The sequence below is a fragment of the Anabrus simplex genome, chromosome 1, assembly GCF_040414725.1.
Source record: "Anabrus simplex isolate iqAnaSimp1 chromosome 1, ASM4041472v1, whole genome shotgun sequence".
NCBI classification, from domain to species: Eukaryota; Metazoa; Arthropoda; class Insecta; order Orthoptera; family Tettigoniidae; genus Anabrus; species Anabrus simplex.
The window spans coordinates 454,896,554-454,923,323 of record NC_090265.1 but is presented as its reverse complement, the minus strand read 5'-3'; the positions used below and the strand labels follow the sequence as shown (position 1 = coordinate 454,923,323).

General features: G+C 40.9%; 1 protein-coding gene across 2 annotated transcripts in view; it reads left to right on the top strand.

The window, feature by feature from the left end:
- The window catches only part of LOC136867255 (uncharacterized), a 377,978-nt gene that overhangs the window by 108,059 nt on the left and 243,149 nt on the right, over positions 1-26,770 (top strand). For both annotated transcript variants that reach the window (XM_067144399.2, XM_068225005.1), the window contains exon 2: positions 4,836-4,918. In XM_067144399.2, the coding sequence (XP_067000500.2) occupies positions 4,880-4,918 (39 nt within the window). In that variant the 5' untranslated portion in view covers positions 4,836-4,879. The remainder of the gene's footprint in view (positions 1-4,835; positions 4,919-26,770) is intronic.

Sequence of the window (26,770 nt, the reverse complement as noted above, 5' to 3'; positions counted from 1 at the left end):
CACAGGGTTGTCAGGTTTACGATATAAGTAAGTCTACTGATGCTGTTGTAAGAGGCTCTGATGTTCTTCGGCAACAGCCCTGTGTATGTAAAGTGCTTTCTTATTTATTTATTTAATTTATTTATTCGTTTATTTTTCATTATTTATTTATTTAATTTATTTATTCGTTTATTTTTCATTATTTATTTATTTATTTATTTATTTATTTATTTATTTATTTATTGTCCAGTAATCCATAACATGAAGATTCCGTGCCTCAGGCGGCAGCGCGCCGGCATCTCACCCCTGGGTTCCGTGGTTCAAATCCCGGTCACTCCATGTAATATTTGTGCTGGACAAAGCAGAAGCAGGACCGGTTGTTCTCCGGATACTCCGGTTTTCCCTGTCATCTTTCATTCCAGCAACACTCTCCAGTATCATTTCATTTCATCTGTCATTCATTAATCATGGCCCAGAGGAGTGCGACAGGCTTCGGCAGCCGGCACAGTTCCTATCCTCGCCGCTAGATGGTCGACTGACTGGAAGCAGACTGTGGATTTTCATTTCAATCCATAACATGAAACACAATGTGTTTCTACAACAGAGTGAAAAATAACTAAAAATGACGTAGAAAAAATAATTACAAAATAACAATTATTTTTGCTACTTGTTTAACGCCGCACTAACACATGGAAGGTTTTCGGCGCTGGAGGGATGGAAAAGGGCTAGGATTGTGAAGGTAGGGGTCCTGTCCTTAATAAGGTACAGCCCCAGAGTTTGTCTGGTATGAAAATGAGAAACCAATCAACTTCAGAGCTTCCGACTGTGGAATTCTAACCCACTATCTGCCGAATGCAAACTCACAGCTGCATAACCTTAATCGCACGGCGAATTCGCTTGGTACGTAAAAAATATAACTGAAACTTAACATAACTGAAAGAATCGTGGAACTGGATAATGAAGACACAGAAAGGGCATTAATAACTAGATAAAAACTGCACATTTACACGGAAAATGATTTAAAATGTTCAACAGCTAGCATATTTTCAAATTTACAGTCGACTGGTTTAACCCCTTAATTTCCCTCGGGGTTGCATACAATATTTCCTTCCAGTATCCAGTGAAACTCGCACGGGGTTACAGGTTCACAATTTATTTGCCAGCTCAACGGTCACTCTGTGGAGTCTGGAAGTCCCTTCTTATACAGTTCGCTTTTACGTCTCCCAACACCAGTTCTAATACGGTTCAGTTAACACCAGACATTCCTTGGAACTTGCATTCCGGATAGAGCATGGGTGGGGTTCTTGAGGATCACCTGTATAATGGTAAGATATTACCATTTTTCTTGACATAATTGAGAAGCGGTTTCACAAAAGTAGATAACTGCATGAAAAGTAGTTCCGTGATTTTTCTTTTTTTGATATTTATTTTACGTCGCACCGACACAGATAGGTCTTATGGCAACGATGGGACAAGAAAGGCCTAGGAATGGGAAGGAAGCGGTCGTGCCCTTCATTAAGGTACAGCCCCAGCATTTGCCTAGTGTGAAAATGGGAAACCACGGAAAGCCATCTTCAGGGCTGCCGACAGTGGGGTTCGAACCCACTATCTCCCGGATGCGAGCTCACAGCAGCGCGTTCCTAACCGCACGGCCAACTCGCCCGGTCCTTGATATTTAAGACTTTTGTTGACACCAGAAGGGTGTACATTCTTTTCAATAGCCTTTTTGCATTTCAGATGTCAGATTATTTTAAATGCAGAAATGTCATCACATAGAGCTCATACCTTTGTGAAGGAGATGGATCAGTATCTCGAAACTACTGTACTTTTCACACAGTTTTGAAAAATACTCTCCGCAATTCTTCTAAGGGAAACTCTTCAGGTTGTCTCACTGAATCTTAGTTCCAAATTAGTTGTCCTTGATGTAAGGCGTGATGGTGATAGGTTTTCTATTGTAACATGAATTGAAAGAGTGTGTTGTATTTGAGAGCCACGACATTTTTCAGATTTCCACCGTTCTTTGTTCTCGCCATAGTTCTTGTGGGGCGATTTTGGAGAGGACATGCAGCCAGAGAATTGTCGTTGACTTCGGCGTGTCTGTTATTTTCCTAATCGTTTCAATCTGCTGAATGTCTATCTTGATGGTCTGGTGTCTTCTACTAACGTGGTGGACAGTATTCTGCTAATGAGTAAACTAGAACCAGTCCTGCTCGCAGAGTAGTGTCCTCCACGTTGTTCAAGCCAGCTTTCTGACCAGCTTGTTCCTAGTCTCGAAATTCTACCCTGCTCGTTCGAGATGTACCCTGTAGGTCAGAGAACGGTCTAAACCTAGAACAGCCCAGGCGAAAATGTGATCGTGCACCGAGTCACTGTGAACATAGGTAATGGTAATGCAACGTGTATAGCACCTATCTAGGGATAAGTGTGTGAGGTAAACCGAAGGGGAAGTGAAGTAGCAGTCTTTCTCCAAGACGGATGTTCATTTTACTTAACTTACCGCAAGTACGGTAAATATAATTTTGTACGGTACAGGGCTACAAAAATATACATTCATTACAAAGAAGTTCAAGAAAGTAAGATCAAAAAGACAAAAATAATGAGAGTAGACAAGGATGAAAAGAAAATGAATGTGAATATTGAGGCTCAGAAACTAATAAGTGCATTTACTCGAATACACTTGTCGAGCGAGGTGGCCGTGCGGTTCAAGGTCACGCGGCTGTGAGCTTGCATTCGGGAGATAACGGGCTCGAACCCCACTGTCGGCAGCCCTGAAGATGTTGTCCGTGGTTTCCCATTTTCACTCCAGGCAAATGCTGGGGCTGTGCCTTAAGGCCATGGCCACTTCCTTCCCACTCCTAGCACTTTTCTATCCCATCGTCGCCATAAGACCTACCTGTGTTGGTGCAACGTAAAGCGACTTGTTAAATAAATATTTAAAAAAAAACTCTAATATCTTGGAAGCATGATCACTAGCAACGGAAGTTGCACGGAGGAGATTAGAGGAAGGATAGTCTACGGAAGGGAAGGCTTTAGAATGGTAAAAGAGCTGTTAACAGCAAAATATGTCAATCTAACACTAAGGAAACGTTTCTACGAATGATTCGTCTGGAGTGTGGTTCTATGTACGTCTGAAACGTGGACTATAAGAAAGAAAGAAAGAAAGAAAGAAAGAAAGAGGCTGTCTAGAAAGCTTTGATATGTGGTTGTGGAGAAGGATGCTGCGAATCAAGTGGAGCAATATGGTGAACAGCATAGAAATGCTGAGAAGAAGGAAGGAAGGAAGGAAGGAAGGAAGGAAGGAAGGAAGGAAGGAAGGAAGGAAGGAAGGAAGGAAGGAAGGAAGGAAGGAAGGAAGGAAGGAAGGAACGACATACCTTCATCAAGGCAATAAGGAAAAGTAAAAGCAAATTGGATTGGACGTATTCAGCAGAAGTATCAATAAAAAAGAATAATAAAAAAGAATGGAAGGAAATTTGGTGTAATGACTGATCTGAAAATGGGAAGGAAGTACGAAGCTTGTTCAGGATCGGAAACGCTGGAAGGAAGAGTTCAGTTGAAACCTGTCCATGGACAGGTTCATAAGTGATGATGAAGAAAGAAACAGCGGAATTATAGGACACATAATCCTTCTCGAAATTGTCTTCAGAACTTCTTGTGAATGAGTTACAAAATCAGAAATTGCTGCACTTGCTGCTAGTCGTAATTAATCAGAAAGTAGTTTATCCGTCATTTGTGACCAACATTTGATTTTCGCTATTTTCATTCTTGAAAATAACTGTTCATAAACGTAAGTTATCGAGAACATGGCTGCAATAGATCTGGCGAATGAACAAAGCTTTGGATACTTTTGGACAAATCCTTCGTCAAAATGTGACTGTGTAAGCAAATGGAAACGAGGTTAACTGCCGGCCAGAGATGGTGTGAGATTGGAGAAGAAAAGAAACAACTGAATCAATTTGATGTACTAATCACCAAGATAAAACGTGTGAAGAGTCAACCGTGATCAGCTGAAGAAAGATGAATGTTATTCGTGAATCGCAGTATGACATATTTCTTCTCCTTCAGATTCTGTTGCGATGTTTGTAATGACGGTTTTCTTAGAATGTACTGGAACTTTTCTGAAAGGAACGAACGATACTAGTACAACATTCATCATCTCACTGTTGTATAATTACTCAATAAATGACTTAATCAAAAGTCTGTAAAATAAATTTAAATTACAGCTAAGAATTGTTAAACAAATTTATATTTATATGGAATCCCTTGGTAACACACTGTATTCGTTATAACTAAAATAAATATAATCTACGTGTCTTTTAAGTTATTTTTACAGTTATTATTCCTATAATTAGAGGCATAAGCAACCTAAAGCTATTCAGAAGAATGTGCTGGAAATTTTACCTACACTCAGATTAATTTACTCATATAAGCACCCTTAAATGTTAGATTATTTAAATGAATAAACTGTCAATGTAAGGTTAGAAACATTATAAGTTAGTTTATATTTTTTTCGAGATATAGTTTTAATAATAGTAAATATAATAAATTAATTTTAAAATATAAAAATGATGTTTATGATGCTTTACATTTCATTAAAATTACATTTCACATTAACTTTAAATTATAATAAACTTATTTTTAATTTTAAGTAGTTATAATGCTGAGTATATTATGTTTATGCAGTTGCATAATTGTATGGTTTGGCATAATAGCAGGCTTCAAAGCCTGAGCCCCGCCATGTACAGAAAGACATTAATAAATAAATAAATAAATAAATAAATAAATAAATAAATAAATAAATAAATAAATAAATAAATAAATAAATAATATTCATACTGTGTTCTTTAATATTTTAGGGCGTGGAGTCCGGCCGCGGATTCTCTCCTCCTCCAAGCCCATCATGAAAAAGGCCTGCGAAGCGCAGGACGGCAGGGACACGGTAAGCTTTCTTTTTATCTAACATAACGCATTGCCTTTATACCTGAATAACTAACTAGATCCTGACAACAGCAAGATTCCTCCAGCATCTATGTATGTATGTATGATTCGATATTATCGCCATATATTAGTATAATGAATACTAGACAACCAGAATCAAATTAAAGATTATGAGCTCTGAAATGTATAGTCTGCATATGAAGGCAGATATTGTAAAAGATGATAGTTCTTCGGATTAACGTTCGAATATTGACAGCGAAGCACCTGTTTATTTAAAGTTCATTTACATTTCATTATTTTCATCTACTCGAATACAGATTGAGAATTACTATGTACTGTAAGGATAACTGTCAGCCCTTCTGTCTCCTACATTCGGCCTTCGATTGCTGCAACCTGGATTCTAATTTATTGACCTCAGGTGAAACGGCATATACAGGACATACATTTCGCTTAGCGGTTGCCCCTATCACTTACATTCGAATAACCATCCATAATCATTCCGTCACAATTGCCTTCAGGTGATCACAACTTGTGAGACGTACTTTGACGAACGGGAAGTCACCAGCTGGCTCCAATATTATTCAGACTCGTCAAGCCTCTCCTTATTTTTATCCTCCCTACCTGACACCTGTAGAAAACTATTGTTTTCTTCCGACTCCGATGACTAGTGAGACCTTCTGGGTCACTTATGTCCTCACCCATCTTCTGAATTTCATTTTTCGAATGCTCAGAGCTCTTACTTTTCCCTATTCTGTCAGTGGGCGTATTGTGCTAGGACCCTCTAGAGATCATTCACCGAGCTCGATAGCTGCAGTCGCTTAAGTGCGGCCAGTATCCAGTATTCGGGAGATAGTAGGTTCGAACCCCACTGTCGGCAGCCCTGAAATGTTTTTCCGTGGTTTCCCATTTTCACACCAGGCAAATGCTGGGGCTGTACCTTAATTAAGGCCACGGCCGCTTCCTTCCCACTCCTAGCCCTTCCTGTCCCATCGTCGCCGTAAGACCTATCTGTGTCGGTGCGACGTAAAACAACTAGCAAAAAAAAAAAAAAAAAAAAAAAAAAAAAAAAAAAAAAAAAAAAAAAAAAAAAAAGAAATCATTCAGTATGTGGCACTTGGTGATAAATATTCAGTGATGAAGTTCATTTAAGTATTCTGTTAGATTCTAGTTGAGCTTGGTGCCATTTAATAATAATAATAATAATAATAATAATAATAATAATAATAATAATAATAATAATTAGTAGTAGTAGTATGCCGTGAAGCTTCAGTCGTCTTCATTGCCGTATAGATGTCCGCTCCTACGTCATTCATAGTTGTTTCATAAAGCTTTATCTCGGTCGTAAACGTGGTATCTCTCATTAGAGGTGTTAGCCTTCTACGATATTTTCATTTGAGGATGTTCAAATGTTACAGTTCAATATCGTTGCTGCTTTCCGACACGTTAAAAAACTGGTATTGAACATAATGTTGACACCCTGGTGTCTCTTAAAATGCATAGCAGTTGATGAGACTGTAAAACAAGTAGATCATTATTTAGGAGTAGCTGCTGGTACGACTAGCGCGTCTGGCTGGTACGAAAGGTGCTATTTATAGACGGCGACAGGGCTGAAATAGCACTTTCTCTTCTAGTGAGGACAGCAAGAGAAACCAGTCACCCTACGGGCTGAAGACTTTAAACAAAACTAAATCTGTGTTGTTATTTACAATGGTTTAAACGCCATTAATCACTTTGGCAGAATATTGAATGATTTGTTCGCGAGTTATCTTCGTTTTCATCTTTCATTATCAATTTGTTAGATACCTACATTTGTATTTCTGTGGAGTGACATGTTACTTCTTTATCGTAAAACCCTCCGCCTACTGTGTGCATCTCAGACACACAGCTGGTGACAATAGAGAGATATTCATTTCAATGGTCTATTAAATTTCACTCAGCACTGTGCCAGATTTGGTAATGGTAATCACGACTTGCACCTGCAGTTATTTAACTTACTGTAAACATAATTAGATCCCATTGTGAACACACGCCATTCTATGAACAAAATCTAACAGAATAATACACAATGGGTATTATATTTAGTTACCAAAACACGCACTGTCTCATACAGCAAGGTGGCAGGTAGGTTGTGGATATATTTCAACCGTTTGCGACCGTTGAATAAGTAATAAAGTAATTCAACTTAACAGGTAACATCAGTAACTCAAATACTGGCTAATTGGCTTGCATCTATGGGCTGTGGGCATGGTTCATTCGAATCTCGCCGTCAGACATCCTTGAAATATAATTCTTAAAAAAAAACAGATCAGATGTAAGGCTTTTCAGGCGTTTGCTCTATTAACCAGCGTTTCGTCTTAGGTCTGACATTAGACTCACCAGAGTGGGATGTGTTACACCCTACGCACTGACGCTGGGGTGTATGCAGGTGAACTTATCAGAAGCCCTGTATAAGAGGCACAGTCTGATAACTGCCTACGGGAGATAAAACTCCACAATGGAATTATTGCCCGCCTAGCAATTCCGAATGGAAATTCTAACCAAGAGGGAATTAGATATTTTTCCACCAATAGAGCATGTCAAAAACAGATCAGATGTATTTCTATGGTTTGTAGAAACATATATAACAGTGATCGCTGTAAGTATTCATTAGACGAAATTCTGGAGGAAAAAACAATACCGGTAACTGTGCTATGGAAATACCGCTACTATGCTGTGATGGCATAGATAATGAAAGAGAAGTTAACAACTGAGAAATTACTCACCTACTAACCGATAAACTTCACGAAAGACAAGAGACGGGCTCTGTATCATCTACGACACGTAATTAATTTCTCTCATTTTCTCTAGCTTCCTTCCCCTCGGCATGATTATAATTCATGTGGTGTACTCTAGTGCAGAGTGTATCTAAACGTCAGGGGTGATTCCTAGGATTAAACTAAGAAAGTATGTCCCTAAGAACATACGTCCTGCAATGCGTTGGTATTGAGGTGAGTAATGTCCTTCATTATCTATGTCATTACAGCAAAGTAGGAGTTACTTTTATTTTTGTATGATTTTGAAGTCATTTAACTAATATTTAACTAATATTGCTGAGTTAGGCTATATCTCTGTATGGTTTGTTGTTGATCATCCAGTTTTGAATGATCAAGACATTAAATCAGTATGGTCATTAATCTAATGAGAGATTGATGATGATGATGATGCTTGTTATTTAAAGGGGCCTAACATCGAGGTCATCCGTCCCTAATGGTACGAAATGAGATGAAATGGAATGACAAATTAAAAGTCCAAAATACTCCACTGACCAGAATTCAAAACGTAAGGACGAAGAATGAATGAATGGATGGATACGAATTTAAAACAATCAGTGGATCCGACCCGCAATGTCTCGCATTCAAAGAAACTGACGTGAAACAATAGTATTACTGACCAAAGGACTGCGTCTATAGCATAATCCTGAATCGATGATGCTTTTAGTCTAAAGGGGTCCAAAATTCAAGTCGTCCGCCCCTCATACTTGTACTTATCGCTAGGAAAGTAGAACCATGGTATTTGTCATGTGTCGGTACTAATCAACAGTAGCGTAGACTCGCGGTATTCCACACACTATGGTACTACTCACAGGTAATGAAATTCGCACATGCAATACAGACCTATGGTGTTTCGCACATTGCGGTGCCGTTTACAGGCAACGCAAACCTATGGTGTTCATCACATACGTGTACTAACCACAAGGACCCGCACTATCCCGTGGTGTTCCTCATATAGTGGATACTAATCATAGGCAAGCTAGAACCATGGTGTCACTCCTAAAGTGGTACTAATCACAGGTTCTGTAGAAGCCGGCAACGCACTCTGTTGCTACTAATCACAAACCTATTTGGTTCCCAACATAGTAGTAGTACGCGCAAGTAAAAGCGACCCATGGTGTTCCCCACGTGGTGGTACTAATTACAAGTAGTTTCATGGTTCTAATACAATCATCCCTTTTAGTCGCCTCTTACGACAGGCAGGGGATACCGTGGGTGTATTCTTCATCTGCGGCCCCCCCCCCTCATACCCACAGGAGGTAGTGTGTTCGGTCCGCGAGAGAGGTATTTTATTTCCCTCAAGTCCGCCGACAAGCCGGTTATGACCCCCCTATCCGCCACCTGGGACGCGCCACGTGGGAGTATCCCCTCCCCTCCTGCTACGCCAGCGTAGTAGGTTCGTGTTAATGAGAGATTAACACGAAATATAGCCTATTTACTAAAACACCTCAATGAAAGTACTTTCCTAACCAAAATGTTCATACTATATGAATCGGTTATTTGAGAAAGCACACATGTCCACTACTGCTAGGTTTTTCTTTTTACGTCGCTCCAACACAGATACGTCTTATAGTGACGATGGGATAGGAAGGGGCGAGGAGTGGGAAGGAAGTGGCCTTGGCCTTAATGAAGGTACAGCCCCAGCATTTGCCTGGTATGAAAATGGGAAATCGCGGAAAACCATCTTCAGGGCTGTCGACAGTGGGGTTCGAACCCACTATCTTCCGGATACAAGCACACAGCTTCGCGCCCCTAACCGCACGGTCAACTCGCCCGGTACTACTAGTTTCGAGAAAAGTGAAAAAGAAATGGCTTGCAGCTTCTAATGTTTGGAAGTTGTGTCTGGTTTTTATACCAGTTATTTATCACATCTTTTGTAATACAAAGGTAATCTGATCATTTTTGAAAAAAAAAAAGTTTAAAACAAAGATAATATGGGGGACTAAAAGTTACTGGACATGTGATTTCTCAAATAAATATATTTTTGTCAACAAAAACATAACAAAACGATGTTATTTAATGCTTGCAAACATTTAAACACACACTAATTATTTAATTAAGTTTCATCTTTAAATTTCCCTTCATACGACACCATTAGTCAAAATTCAGAACATTTCCAAACATTGCCAGTCTTAACAATGTCACTTATTACAGTTACTCAGGGACATCCTCCCTGTTAACAATAATGCCAAGAAAATGTCTTGTCATAGTCATGCCTGTTATTAAAGTTCCTCAGATATGTCCAACCTAGTAACAGTAGGCCAGAAGAAAATGTTCAAGGTCCCATTAAAACCCTTATAATGAAGCGGACATGTAGGCCTATGCTTTCTCTCTGAAAGATGGGAATACATATAATTTTAACATGTATTTATTAAACCTATTTTGTCCGAAAATGGGCATGTGTGTTTTCTCAAATAAGTGATTCATATTTCTTCCTTCATGTGAAACTGGGTCTTCTCTAACTGTATGAATACATCGCCGCCATGACATTCTCATACTTCTTAGAATTGGAGATTCAATTTTTCTTCATATGACTTTTGGTCTTGATTCGTTTCACAGACCCACACCTACAGCTCAATTGTTCGAGAGGTAAGATGTGATCAAACACACTTTTCTTAATTTGATTCTAAGGAATTCGACTCTTGCGAGGTAATCGAAGCTACATCAATTAATTTTAAATAAGTCTTGGAATTTGAGGATAATTTCCGCATCATAATAAGTAACGCAGATTCATTCATTCATAGTTTAATATTGAATAATTTTAAAGGAGTTTTCCTGAGTAAAAATATAACTGTAGTGTAATTCTACATGCAAAATTCACCCGTATAAGTACACTGTGGTCTAACGTAATGTGAATCCTTGACGAAAATGAGGATTACTGTAATATTTTAGTGATAATACTATGCATAGTAGGTATCTTCCAGCGGCTTCGCTAGTTCTTGTTGAGGATTTTCGTGGTGGACACTTGAAATACCTCGCGTGATGCGACTAATGTACGTCCTGTACTCCGCCATATGCAGCTCAGTAAAAACGCATTGTTGGGTATTTATTCGTAGGAAAATTTCTTCCTTTGGTCCGAGGAATCATCCTCCCACCCCCCTACGTTTTTTCACAAATCATTAGGCACACCTAGCATATGCCATATCTTCTATTACGTATTTATGAATATGTCAGACTTCATGTGTAAAAGTTAATGTTTCACCGTTGACGATAATGACAATGTGACCGAACATTTGATATTTTCCGTATTAGATGTTACAATGTGTTGAGAGAAATAAGTAAGGAACTACTTCCGTTGAACTTGATTTGAAATTGAAAAGTACAGCACCTTAAGCCTATTTTGATATCAGATGTTCTGCATTCATTGCATCCGCTTCTATCCGGTTGTTGCCAGATAAGATAGTTGAGTGCAATGTAAATATTCGTCCCGAACTTTGTCTACAATTCGCTTTACGTCGCACCGACGTTGGGATAGGAAAGCGCTAGGAGTGGGAAGGAGGCGACCATGCCTTTAATTATGGTGCAGTCTCAGCATTTGCCTGGTGTGAAAATGGGAAACCACGAAAAACCATCTTCAGGACTGCCGACAGTGGTATTCGAACCCACTATCCCCTGAATGCAAGTTCACAGCTGCGCGACCCTAACCGCACGGCCATCTCGCTTCATGTTATTGTCATTGTTTTTATTGTTCTCCTTTTACAATACTCTTCCGTTCCTCTTGCCCCTCATCTATTCTATTCACTTTATACACTCAGCTTTTCTTCTGAAAGTTTTATTTCCACTACAACGCAGTTTAGAGGTTAATAAATTTAATTTCGTGTGGCTATTTCTAGCCGGGTGCAGCCCTTGTAAGGCAGACTCTCCGATTAGGGTGGGCGGCATCTGCCATATGAAGGTAACTGCGTGTTATTGTGGTGGAGGATAGTGTTATGTGTGAGTTGCAGGGATGTTAGGGACAGCACAAACACCCTGCCCCCGAGCTACTGGAAATAACCAATGAAGATTAAAATCGAATCCGGTACCCTCTGAACCGAAGGTCCGTACGCTGAACATTCAGCTAACGAGTCGGACAGTTTAGAGGTTAAGTAACATGTATGTGAAGAAAAATGTTTGACAAGGCATGGATTTAACGATTGTAAGTTTGAATCGGTTAGACACCTCGGTACTTGAAGAAAAATAGTGTAATAATAATGTTATTTGTTTTACGTCCCACTAACTACTCTTTTACGGTTTTCGGAGACGCCGACGTACCGGAATTTAGCCCCGCAGGAGTTCTTTTACGTGCTAGTAAATCTACCGACACGAGGCTGACGTATTTGAGCACCTTCAAATACCACCGGACTGAGCCAGGATCGAACGAAAAATAGTGTAACAAGGCCACTACTGTGTCATAAAGGGAAAAACTTAATTAGCAGTAATAGGTGCAGTACGTTGTAGTGAATATCGATACATCCCTGAGACAGTTTTCAACCGATTTTTTCAATATTTTACCTACATCAATACTGTATGTATTCCTTTGTCGATGCCGGAGAGAAAATATTTAAATTCTGGTTCCCCCAGAACATGTACACAAAAAATTCACAGGATAAGAAGTATGACGCACATTCATAGAACACCCCCTGTGGATGGGGGATGCAGACGAAGAATTCACCCACGGTATCCCCTGCCTTTCCTAAGAGGCGACTAAAAGGGGCGACCAAGGGATGATCGAATTAGAACCATGAAACTATCTGTGATTAGTACCACCATGCGGGGAACACCATGGGTCACTTTTATTTGCGCGTAGTACCACTATGTTGGGTACCAAATAGGTTTGTGGTTAGTAGCAAACGAGAGCGCGACGGCTTTTACAGTACTTGTGATTAGTAGCACTATATGGGCGACACCATGGGATGAGGGGACCCATGGTTCTGGCTTGCCTATGATTGGTACCCACTATATGAAGAACACCGCGGGATAGTAAGAGTCCCTGTGGTTAGTACCCTTATGTGATGAACAGCATAGGTTTGCGTTGCTTGTAAATGGCGCCGCAATGTGCGAAACACCGAAGGTCTGTAATACATGTGCGAATTTCATTACCTGTGAGTAGTACCATAATGTGTGGAATACCGCGAGTTTACGCTACTCTTGATTAGTACTGACACATGACAAATACCATGGTTCTAGTTTTCTAGCGATAAGTACCATTGTGAGGGGCCGTTGACTTGGATTTTAGACCCCTTTCGACTACAAGTATCATCGATTCATTGTTTTCGACTACAAGTATCATCGATTCATTGTTATGTTATAGAAGCAGTCCCTTGGTCAGTAATACCATTGTTTCACGCCATCTTCTGTGCATGTGAGGCACTGTGGGTCGGTTGCACTGATCGTTTTAAATTCATATCCATCCATTCATTCTTCGTCCTCACATTTTGATTTGTGATCAATGGATATTTTTTGGGCTTTTAATCTGCCATTTCATTTCGTCTCATTTCGTACCATTAGGGGCCGATGACCCCGATGTTAGGCCCCTTTAAACAACAAGCATCATCATCATCATCATCATCATCATCATCATTCATAGAACTGACGATCACAGTGATATTTGTCCATCCGGTCACACTAGGTAGAAGTAATTAGCTAGAACTGTTAAATATTTATTTATAAAATGCACGACTCCAGTTGTACCTTTGTCTATCCTTAGACAGTGCTTTACCGACCCATGTTTTGAAGGAGAGGTGAGCATCTCAACGAAGCCTATTACGGCAGGCAGCATGGCAGGTAATGGATGGTACAGTGAACGTACTAACAATACGAGGTACATTTGTAAATGTGTCTCCTGAAAAGCACACACCTGCTTGCATAAATTAGCAATAATTCATTTCTATAAATATCCATGACGTGTAGGCTAGTGTAAGCTCTTACATCAGTGACCCAAATCCTTTCCTGTACTGAGCCTAGCCATTTAACACACCAACTTCGTGCCGTTTCTTAAATCTGTGATTGAAGTATAAAGTCACTGACCTCCTAAAGCCTGATCTAAGTGTTAGACTACAATAACTGAATGTGGGAACTAGAAATGTAGGCTTATGCTGGGCTGAGTAGCTCAGACAGAAGAGCGCGGGCATTCTGAGCTCACATTGGCAGGTTCGGTCCGCCTTAATCAGGGGACAAGGCCGTACTCAGGAATTTTCGTGGGGACGGGGATAGAAGGATTTTATTAGGGCGGAATTCCGAAAATAAACTCTGTAGAAGCAAATTTAAACGCTATATTTTTACTGTCAAATTGGTTGTATGGAATAACATTTGTTTGATACATTTTAGAGTAGTGCATTATACAACTCAACGAGTGAAATGGAAAGATAAATTTGCAGCGGAGCGCGAGAGAAAGATTGTTTAAAAATAGATGTAGCAACTTTTCTCACTATAAGTATTAAAAATATTTACAGGTTTGAAACACTTTTGAATAATCTTCTATAAGGTCAATACATGAAAATAATTTTGTTATTTATATTTACAAAATATGCCATATTTTATAGTCTGTTGTAAATAAATTAAATTCACATATATAACTTACTTTTATAGAGTAATGTTTTTTTTAAGCACTGCATAAAATTAATTTATTTCTTACTATTCTTTCGAACAGGCCTACTGGGGACCACACTTGTTCAATCGTTTGGCTTTGATTTTTGCCTAGTATTGTCGCATCTTCTCCTGGTAGAACTCCCTTGTTTCCGCTGACCAAAGGGTACTCTTCTTTTTCAGTGGTTTTTACTAAAAACCACACATTTTCTTCAGGATCTGTCTCACTGCCTGGCCGTTTTGTAAGTTTGTCAATCCCAGTTCTTCTATATCCTCCTCAGTCTCCCCAAGTCCCGTCGTACGGGTTCTCGCGTTTTTCCAGAAGATGAACTGGTGGTTGGTGGGAGACCTTGCCACATGGCAGTAGAAAGCTACCCTCCTTTTTTGGCACAGTCCGAAAGCCTCTGTAATGGAGAGTGGAGCTCTAAATTTTAAAGTCTCCACTATTCCCCATCTTTCAGCTCCAGGATTTTTTGGGAATTCGTCTTTCTCTGACTTTCAGTTGCTCAATAAAGCATTTTCTATTTATTGACGCACTCCATTGCATACAGGGCTTCCTGGCGGATGACTGTCGTGTAGTATTACAGCTTCAGATTTCCTGACAGGCATCGCTTGTTGTAGATGTTTTGAGTCAGTCGATAGGCCAGGGTTTTCTCACGGAGAGTTGTTTATAATTTGTCTTTCATTTAATACCATTCTATTAAAGTATAATATAGTGTTTAGATTTGAGTAATGGTGTTGTAATAGGAGGCTACGTCACACATTTCGGCTCATTTTTATTATAATTTTCACCATTTAAAAAGTCTGTCTGCCGTTCGTCCTCTTTGATCCCGGCCTTTTACGTCGTGTCTGATGATCCTGGCGCAAGTGAAAATATTCGATATTCGTCACGTGCCCTCGATTTTCCTTGTGAAACTGTACAAAAAATTTCAACTGGGTACGGATTTTTAATATTTGAAGGTGCTAAAAAAATCAGCCTTGTGTCGGTAGATTACTAGCACGTAAAAGAACTCATGCGGTGTAAAATCCCCTTGGCATCCCCGGAAACTGTAGACATAGTAAGCGGAACGTAAAACCATTATTATTATTATTATTATTATTATTATTATTATTATTATTATTATTATTATTATTATTATTATTATTATTATCCCTACTCAGTGGCTTTGTTTATCATGATCATAGAATGTGATGGTGAATGCCAGAGCCTGACGCTATTGTCGATATCCCCCCCTCCCTGCCGAAGTGTTATTCATGCTGACCGAATCATTTCGAATCTGCTTTCATTTAAGTGCAAATGAGATACACTTGCCAGACAGAACTGAGAAGTCAATGTAGACTGATTTGGTTCTGTGCGACGACAACGTCTGATGGCTTCCCTGAGAATAATTTCACCGAGCGAGTTGGCCGTACGGTAAAGGGCACGCAGCTGTAAGCTTGCATCCGGGAGATAGTGGGTTTGAATCACACTGTCGGCAGCCCTGAATATGGTTTTCCGTGTTTTCCCCATTTTCATACCAGGAAAATGCTGGGATTGTACCTTAATTAAAGCCACGGCCGCTTCCTTCACACTCCTAGCCCTTTCCTATCCCACCATCGTCATAAGACCTGTCTGTGTCGGTGCGACGTAAAGCCACTAGCAAAAAAAGAAAGAGAATAATTTCCCTGTCCGCAAATAGAAAGGATGAAGTTCGGTAAGAGAAGTGTAACCGGGCGAGTTGGCCGTGCGCGTAGAGGCGCGCGGCTGTGAGCTTGCATCCGGGAGATAGTAGGTTCGAATCCCACTATCGGCAGCCCTGAAGATGGTTTTCCGTGGTTTCCCATTTTCACACCAGGCAAATGCTGGGGCTGTACCTTAATTAAGGCAACGGCCGCTTCCTTCCAACTCCTAGACCTTTCCTATCCCATCGTCGCCATAAGACCTATTTGTGTCGGTGCGACGTAAAGCCCATAGCAAAAAAAAAATAAGAGAAGTCTAATAATAATAATAATAATAATAATAATGTTATTTGTTTTACGTCCCACTAACTACTTTTTAAGGTCTTCGGAGACGCCGAGGTGCCGGAATTTGGTCCCGCAGGAGTTCTTTTACGTGCCAGTAAATCTACTGACACGGGGCTGTCGTATTTGAGCACCTTCAAATACCACCAGACTGAGCCAGGATCGAACCTGCCAAGTTGGGGTTAGAAGGCCAGCGCCTTAACCCTCTGTGCCACTCAGCCCGGCAAGAGAAGTCTAGGGCGTCTCCTGATCTCATGACTATGCCAAAGAATCGTTTCAAAGAACTGCGGTGGTGAATAATAATAATAATAATAATAATAATAATAATAATAATAATAATAATAATAATAATAATAATAATAAAGCCCAAGTAATATCAAAGTAAAGTTCAATAATCTCTCCAGTTCTGCATCAGAAATATAGAAAACTCCCATCTACTTATTGCCATTTCGGGGCACGGATTTCTTTTTTTCTTTTTCTTGATTTTAGAGACATCTTCAACACACATCATTACAAACAACACAGGGCCATTATTATCTTCCCTAACTATATAGAAAAGAGCATTCCTACCATTCATCCAGCTTGAAATAATCTAAATATTCCACTCCCAACAATAGAAATATTTCCAAAGGTCTACCCAACCGAGGCGGCAAAGGTGTTCTCGGTTTGCCCGAAAGGACATGGTTTCGAATCCGCGGCACAACGTCGCGACATTTAGAAACGAGACTTCCACTTCTGGAGTGGCACGCGACCTTCGTGTTCACTCAACCTACACCAGAAATGAGTACCACTTTATCTCACTAAATGCCGAGGTTGCGAATAGTGAAGTAACTTTACCTTCGACTCCTTCAAGGGCCGTCATGGTCTGTATGGAGATGGCTTTGCTTCGCTTAATATCCACCAAATACCTTCTGTACAAATAATAGGTATAACAATTTTATGACACTTTTAGAACAACAATTTACTGTGTTTGATTCTCTGTTGGGGGTGTACTGTGGCTGTTAAAATTGGTAGAGTAAAATGTAACACGTTTCTGTGATGAACTGCGTGGAAGTCTGCAGTTCAAGGTCAGAACCTTGAGTTTTGTGGTTGAGTCACTCTAGTCGTAGGAGCCTTTCCCAGCCTACTCTTATTCTAAGTGAATTATGATGCACAGAGAAATCTCGTAGCCGTCTCTGAGAATGGAAACACTGCCACATTATATAATGAGTTAGCTGCCTCTATGGATCAGCGGTAGAGTGTCGGCCTCCGGATCCCAAGATAGCGGGTTCAAACCCGGCAGAGGTAGTCGGATTTTTGAAGGGCGGAAAAAAGTCCATTCGACACTCCATGTCGTACGATGTCGGCATGTAAAAGATCTCTGGTGACACATTTGGTGTTTACCCGACAAAATTCATTAAATCTCAGCCATAGACGCCCAAGAGAGTTTCGGTTTACTCGGTCTGCCATCTAGTGGGGGCCCAGAGTAAAACGGAACGTCGAAATTGACGAGCAGACAGCCAGATGGCGTCAAATTGAAATGTCTGCACACGGTAGCTGAGGCCATACGATTATTATTATTATATAATGAGTTATGAAATATTAGCCTTAATTACATTTAGAATACAGTTCACTGTCCTCGCCTAAGGGGTCAAATTTTGTCTGAGTAACTTCTAATAATGTACAAGAATTTTGAATCTGCATTTGGAGCTTCCCAGAAATTGAAGAATGGAAACTCGCAAGTCTAGACTGTGAAAGAACACCATACTTAACAGTCTTATCGGAGACATTGAAGAGTTAATTGTTCTTATGCCTTAAACTAATTACCTATATAAGAGAGGAAACCTTCGAAGAGCAATCTTCGTAACATTTTAGAAGCTGACGGTTCCTCTCGTTTATAACTTATTTGATTATTATTTTGTTTTAACTTGCTGAGTAGTTGGTTGTATAGCTGATAGTTGGGTCAAGACAAACGGTCTAAAAGTACAAGCCAAGACCCTAGATTAGATAAAGAATTTTTCAATTTTGGTTGTCTTGTTCGATCAGTCAGCCAGCCAGCCTTTATTTGTATTTTCCCACATATATTAATGATGTAGTACTATATGCCATTTCCTACTAAGTGTGAATTATCAATAAAATAATTGTCATTGGCTTTACCTCCTACTAACTACTTTTACGGTTTTCGGAGACGCAAATGTGCCGGAATTTAGTCCCACAGGAGTTCTTCTACGATCACTAAATCTACCGACGAGGTTGACGTATTTAAGCACCTTCCAATACCACCTGAGTGAGCCAAGATCAAACCTGTCAAATTGGTGTCAGAAGGTCACATCCTCAACCGCCTGAGCCACTCAGACCGGCAATTGTGAAATAACATGATGTAATGAACTAATATAGGCTGTAACAATAAGGTAGGGCCAGACTTTCAGGAGAGATTCCCCACACTTAGAAGAGGGAAATATGTTATTTAGACATAGGCGTAGAAGCGATTTATTACAACTCTACACACGACAATACTCATGGGAAATACACTGAAACAGAACTTTCCAAGATACCACATGCAACTCTTTCGTACAGTGGCTCAAAAAAGTACTGGTCTGCCCATCGCCGTGGTATGAACGAAACAGTATAGTACAAATAGTGGTACATATAATGGAATTACACGTATGTAGATATGTAGGACATCAGTAGGTTGAATATGGAGCCAAGGAGATTCACGCTGTTTGCAAACGGACGAGTTATACAACGGCGTGCGTCATTACACGCCAAAGAAGTATTGGTCTAGTAAACAATATCATCGTGACATCGTGCTGTCTGCCATAACTCGGGCTCATTATGTCTGTGCTGACAAGTTGGAAGGTAATATTCGGCATTGTTTCCGCGTTCAGCTAGCAATGGGAAAGAAAATGAAAGAAACAACCGTGGAAGAAAGGAGGATTGCAGTCCGCCTATTTCAAAAAGGTAAATCTTTCAAGGACATACATGAACTTACTGAATTAGCTGTTAAAACTGTTAAAAATATTGTGTACAGGTACAAAAGAACAAAGACGATAGAAAATAGACCAAGAAGTGGCCGCCCCTCGAAGTTATTAGTACATTCAAAAAATGAAATGGCGTATGGCTTTTAGTGCCGGGAGTGTCCAAGGACAAGTTCGGCTCGCCAGATGCAGGTCTTTTGATTTGACTTCCGTAGGCGACCTGCGCGTCGTGATGAGGATGAAATGATGAAGACGACACAGACACCCATCCCCAGTGCCAGCAAAATTAACCAATTAAGGTTAAAATTCCCGACCCTGCCAGGAATCGAACCCGAGACCCCTGTGACCAAAGGCCAGCACGCTAACCATTTAGCCATGGAGCCGGACTTTAGTACATGACAAACGGCAAATTGTGCGTGAAGTGGCCCAAAAACCTCAACTAAGTGCGCCGAAGATAGCAACTGCGTTACAACAAGATGTAGAAGTGCAAGCGTCATCTGAAACCATCCGAAATGTGCTACGCGAGAGAGTTTACTTCGTATGCGGGCAGAATAGCCCATAGATAGCCGTACAGCAGTAAGACTAACAGGAAGAAGAGACTTGCGTACCCTAAAGAGCACAAAATTTACAGCTATGAGGATTGGAAGACAGTCATTTTTACCAATGAGAGTAAATTTACCCTCTTCATGTCAGATAGACGAGTGACTGTGTGGATGAAGACGAATTCTGAACTTGAAGAGAAGAATCTGACAGCTACTGAAAACATAAAGGTGGTTTCCTGATGGTGTGGGGTTGTGTGAGTGCGAATGGTGTATTTGAATTAGCCTTTATTGAAGGGACTATGGATCACAAAGCATACATTAACATTCTCAAGAGACATCTTCCATCAAGTGTACAAAAAATGGGACTCTCAACAAAGTACAGTATACGTTTAAGCAAGATAACGACCCCAAACACACAGCCCTGAACACGAAGCTATGGCTCTTATATAATACACGGCATTGGATGGAAACCCCACCACAATCTCCCGACATCAATCCCATCGAGAATATGTGGCACTATTTGGAGCAAAACGTGAGAAAACATGCAATATCAAACAATGCTGACCTGAAAGAAGCCTTACTCACCGAATGGAATAACATACCAAAGGAAACTACGGAAACCTTGGTACGATCGATGCCAAATAGGTTAGATGAGATTATAAAAAGGAAAGGAGGACCTACCAAGTACTGAAACGTTCACGAAGGATCAAGAAACTGCATTATGTTAATTCAGACCAATACTTTTTTGATGGCAAGTGGAAATTATTGTTTTAAGTTATGGTTTTTTAGTTATATGGACATGGAAGAATTATGTTCTTTACAATGCACATGTTGCACAAGATAAGCAATCAAGGATTCTAGTATATGACAAAAATTGTCATCATTCCATTCGATTCCTCGTCCTCACATGTATTATATCTCGACAGACCAATACTTTTTTGAGCCACTGTACATGGAGTGTTCAAAATGCCCCCGTTATCATTCATAGGTTACTTGCACCTAACCGCCATCACATTGAATCCCGAATCCGGATCCATGCCCATACAAAACACATTTTCTATGTGTGAGGAATGCATACTGAAAGTTTTGCCGTATGTTATTGTTTCACCTTGTACATTTCAGATTAGCACAATTCTAATTTCAAAGGCCCCCCTCCCATACACACACACGCCATAGGAATTGACCAATTATGGTTAAAATCATTAACCCGGCCGAAAATCGAATCTGGAGCTCCTTCAACCACAGACCAGCACGGTGATCATTTAACCACGAAGCCGGACAGCCCCTCGGTTCTATAGAAGTTAAATCCGAGCAGTTGTGATCATGACTAGAATGCTGTTTGTCTATAATATTGCCATATGCTCGATAAAAAGCATACCTTCGTACAATTCCACGGATGAATTTTACCGCAATCAACAAGTTCCTTTTCTTTTTCCTTGCTAGTTGCTTTACGTCGCACCGACACATATAGGCCTTACAGCGACGATGGGACAGGGAAGGGCTAGGGGAGGGAGGGAAGCGGCCTTGGCCTTAATTGAGGTACAGCCCCAGCATTTGCCTGGTGTGAAAATGGGAAACCATGGAAGAACATCTTCAGGGCTGCCGACAGTGGGGTTCGAACCTACTATCTCCGGAATACTGGATACTGGCCGCACTTCGACTGCAGCTATCGAGCTCGGTGAACAAGTTCCAGCAACCGTTTCAGATATCAGTAAACATTGGACAACCATAATTTTCGACTCGTTGGCTGAATGGTCAGAGTACTGGTCTTCGGTTCAGAGGGTCCCGGGTTCGATTGCCAGCCGGATCGGGATTTTAATCGCTTCTGATTAATTCTTCTGGCTCGGGGACTGGGTGTTTGTGTCCGTCCCAACACTCTCCTCTTCATGTTCACACACCACACCACACTACACTACCAACCACCACAGAAACACTCAATAGTGATTACATCCCTCCATATCGGGTTTGCGTCAGGAAGGGCACCCGACCGTAAAACAGGGTCAGATCCACATGTGCGATTCCGTTCGCACCCGCGACCCCACAGGTGTGGGAAAAGCGGCAGGAAAAGAAGAAGAAGATTAGACAACCATAATTCCACAAGGAGTCCAGGAACCTTTCTTAATAAAAATACAAATGATGTCACTTGTAATATTGTGTGTTTTGTTAAAATAATTGTGTTCTACTTGGCCAGCCCATTTCGTCCAGCCTTCAAATACTATTGGAATTTCAAATTCAACTTGAATTTTAAATTTTCATGCAGAAATATATCTTTACATAAAAATGAAAACAAGCCTTTTGGATAAGCACTTCTAAAATGGGCGAAATTTAAAATTCCTTCGTTGTAAGCCGTGCAAGATTGTGGTTCTTGTTTTGCCGCACTCTAGTAGCCTGTTTAACCTGATAAATTGTGCTTTCGTATAGAAGTAGTGGATTTGTGATTTACGAATTTTTCAGAAGTGAATGAGAAATATTGGTAAAAGCTCAATGGAAATGTTAAACATTTAGTTGTGGTCTTAATTCAACACTGCTTTTTATAGCTTAGCATTCAGGTTAAAAAGATAACCGTCAATATCAAAAACGTATTTCTTGTACAATACTTTTTTGAAAAATGTAAACCGATGTAATATAAATTTAAGTATTTTCTGGTGTTTTAACGGCATTCAAACACATTCGGATATTTTTACAGCCTTGGGGGTGGTAAATGAAATGGCGTATGGCTTTTAGTGCCGGGAGTGTCCGAGGACAAGTTTTGCTCGCCAGATGCAGGTCTTTTGATTTGACACCCGTAGGCGACCTGCGCGTCGTTATGAGGATGAAATGATGATGAAAACGACGCATACACCCAACCCTCGTGCCAGCGAAATTAACCAATTAAGGTTAAAATTCCCGACCCTGCCGGGAATCGAACCCGGGACCCCTGTGACCAAAGGCCAGCACGCTAACCATTTAGCCATGGAGCCGGTTGGGGGTGGTGACGTCTGCCGAGGGTGAAAATGGGAAACAATGTAAACTGTCTCCAGGAATGACAACAGTGGGGTCTTCTGAATCATTGTTCACAACTAAACGACCCACAAGTGCTTCGATAATGTAAGGTGTGTGAAAGGAGAAAGATGCAAATGTGAACATATTCTGGCACTATGAACAACGTTAATTACAACACATTGATAATACAGGCCAAGAAATGACCAAGGAAAGTAAGGTTGAAAAGAAGAAATAGAAGCCTGGGTGAGCTATGAGATCGATTTGTTTTACGAATGCTGCTTAAACTATTCTGCAGAATGGTGTATCCTGTTTCACCTTAAACACTAGCTTAAATAGCGTACCGAACATTTTCTTGGCTGGAGTGTTCATATGACTTCTGAGCCAGAAGATCTTGTGTGGTTAAGTATCGTTGTGAAGGAACGGGAAGAGAGTGAAGATAATTGATGTCTGATCGTGTCCGGTCGCCTTTCTTGAGTCACTGGACCTTGAAGACATCAACGGGCGTGGAAGAAGGAAACTTGTACCGTTGTGGCATGGCCCATTAACGCACAGGAATTATATAATTAAGTGAGGACGAAACATGGATTGCTTTGATATATAACCATTAATTATAAACGATGTCATAATTAGGAAGCTACGCCAACATATTCATAAGCTTATTGATCATCTCGACAGCTTACTACTGGTATACTCGGGAAAGTAGATTCTACTCCCTGTTCAAACTCGGACTGTTACTGCGAAACCTAGCATCTTCTTCTATGGTCATATCCTTCTGGTCAGAGGTATGTCCGAACAGGGTTTTACTTTTTGTTTCAGAGAAAGTTTTGTAGTTGTAATTCCTAATTTTAGGTAAAGGAATAATATATTCATCATCATATGTAATGTAGGAGCCTCCATGGCTCAGGTGGCAACGCGCCGGCCTCTTACCACTGGGTCCGTGATCCAAATCCCGGTCACTATGTGAGATTTGCGGTGGACAAAGCGGAGGCGGGAAAGGTTTTTCTCCGGGTACTCCGGTTTTCCCTGTCTTTTTTCATTCCAGCAACACCCTCCAATATCATTTCATTTCATCTGTCAGTCATTAATCATTGATCCAGGGGAGTGGGACAGGCTTCGGCACCCGGAACAATTCCTAATCTCCCCGCTAGATGGGGCTTCATTCATTCCAATCCTGACACTGTCGAATGACTGGAAACAGGCTGAGGATTTTTATATGGAATGTATAACAACATAATATTCGTTCATCGCATTCCATTTTCCATAGCTGTCGATTTAGCTAGTCACCTTCCTGAAGATCCCTACCATCAAATATCATCTTCCCAACTTGTTCTGGGTCTTACTTTTCCCCGTCTTTCTGGTGGTTTCCAATGTAACATCTTGTTAGGAAAACGAAATTCCTTCATATGTTGCACGTGACTATATCACCGTAACCTCTTTGCTGCTATAGTGTCATTTTTATCGGTGACAATGCCCATCCTGCTATGGATATCTTCATTTCTTACTTTGTCTCCAAACCTGATGACAGGAACTTCTCCAATATCTCATTTCCATTGAATTTTGACAACTATTTTATTTATTGATACATAGCTTACATACATGGTTCTAAGTTCCATAGGCCTTCAATATAGTCACCAGCCTTGCGTAAAACTTGTTCCCAGCGATGCGAAAGTCATTGGATCCCGTTCAGAAAGGCTGATAATTCCGCTGTTGTTTCGTTACAACAAGTCACCTTGAAGTAGTTCGGCTCCATGGCTAAATGGTTAGCGTGTTGGCCTTTGGCCACAGGGGTCCCGGGTTCGATTCCCGGCAGGGTCGGGGATTTTAACCATAATTGGTTAATTTCGCTGGCACGGGGGCTGGGTGTATGTGTCGTCTTCATCATCATTTCATCGTCATCACGACGCGCAGGTCACCTACGGGTGTCAAATCAAAAGACCTGCACCTGGCGAGCCGAAGTCCTCGGACACATCCCGGCAGTAAATGCCATATGCCATTTCATTTCATTTACCGATCGGATATAGTCGCAAAGCTGTGAGGTTGCATTCGGGAGAGAGTAGGTACGAATTCCACCGTCGGCAACCCTGAAGGTGGTTTTCTAGTGGTTTTCCATTTTCACACCAGGAAAATGCTGGGGCTGTACTTTAAGGCCATGGCCTCTGCCTTTCCAATCCTTTCCCTTTCCTCTGTCGCCGAAAACCTGCGATGGTTTGGTGCGACGTTAAACAAGTAGAAATAAGAAATGGATTTCAGTTAGTGGTATCTGTTGTACATGCTAGCACGATGTCTCTAATTATTTCCGAACCAGAATTTTGGAAGTGTTTGAGTATTACAAGTAAGATGAAATTTTAGCAATTTTCTGGAGGAAGTGTGGGGAAGAACAGTCCACTGGGTGAACACAAAAAGCACTTTGGAAATACCATGCATAATCTCTACTTTATCCTCTGTGGATCAGTGGTAGAGTGTCGACCTCTGGATCTGAAGATTGCGGGTTCAAACCCGGCAGATTTAGTCGATTTTTGAAGGGCGGAGGAAAGGTCATTCGACACTCCATGTCGTTCGATGTCGGCTTGTAAAAGGTCTTCGGTAACTCATTTGGTGATTACCCGACAAAATTCAAAAGAACTCAGCCATATACACCCAAGAGATATCCGGTTTAGTTGGCCACCTACTGCCTAGAATAAAATGGAGCTTGTAAGTTGACTAGCAAGCAGCCAGATAGCGTCAAATGGAAAGGCTTGCACATGGTAAGGCCCTACCTAAGGCCTTACATTTATTATTATTATTATTATTATTATTATTATTATTATTATTATTATTATTAGCAAATACATTGTAACTGGGAGATATCTTCATAGCAATATTTGCTTACACTAATATGACAAAGTACAATTAATTTTTTTTTTGCTAGGGTCTTTACGTCGCACCGACACAGATATGTCTTATGGCGACGGTGGGATAGGAAAGGCCTAGGAGTTGGAAGGAAGCGGCCGTGGCCTTAATTAAGGTACAGCCCCAGCATTTGCCTGGTGTGAAAATGGGAAACCACGGAAAACCATCTTCAGGGCTGCCGATAGTGGGATTCGAACCTACTATCTCCCGGATGCAAGCCCACAGCCGCGTGCCTCTACGCGCACGGCCAACTCGCCCGGTCAAAAGTACAATTAAAATAATACTGTATTACCTAACAACAATTCCATGAAAATCCAATATTACAAAATGTTATATCGAAACAAGAAATTTCACGATAGCATAAGAATAAAAGCTGACAATTAAAAATTACATATGAGTAGTACAACATAATAATTGCAAGCAACTGCAAAGAAATTTGTTGAAAATACTCCTCCCTTACCATGTAGTATAATATAACTGCAACGCAGTCATTTAGACATTCACCCCAAATATTCCATTTCAAGTAGTGTAGCACAATAATAGTTACAAGGCAATCACATATAAAGTCGCACACAGTCGACTTACAGTAGACAGAGCAGTACAAGTAAATACAACGTCACTACCTACAAATTCACAGGAAACTTAAATACACTGACTGACAGAGCAAATGCAACACCAAGAAGGAGTGGTCAGAACTTTATGCCAATTGCAGGGTAGACTGACGTCACTGAGGTATGCTCATGATGTGAAATGCGCCGCTGTGCTGCGCACGTAGCGAACGATAAATGGGACACGGCGTTGGCGAATGGCCCACTTCGTACCGTGATTTCTCAGCCGACAGTCATTGTAGAACGTGTTGTCGTGTGCCACAGGACACGTGTATAGCTAAGAATGCCAGGCCGCCGTCAACGGAGGCATTTCCAGCAGACAGACGACTTTACGAGGGGTATGGTGATCGGGCTGAGAAGGGCAGGTTGGTCGCTTCGTCAAATCGCAGCCGATACCCATAGGGATGTGTCCACAGTGCAGCGCCTGTGGCGAAGATGGTTGGCGCAGGGACATGTGGCACGTGCGAGGGGTCCAGGCGCAGCCCGAGTGACGTCAGCAC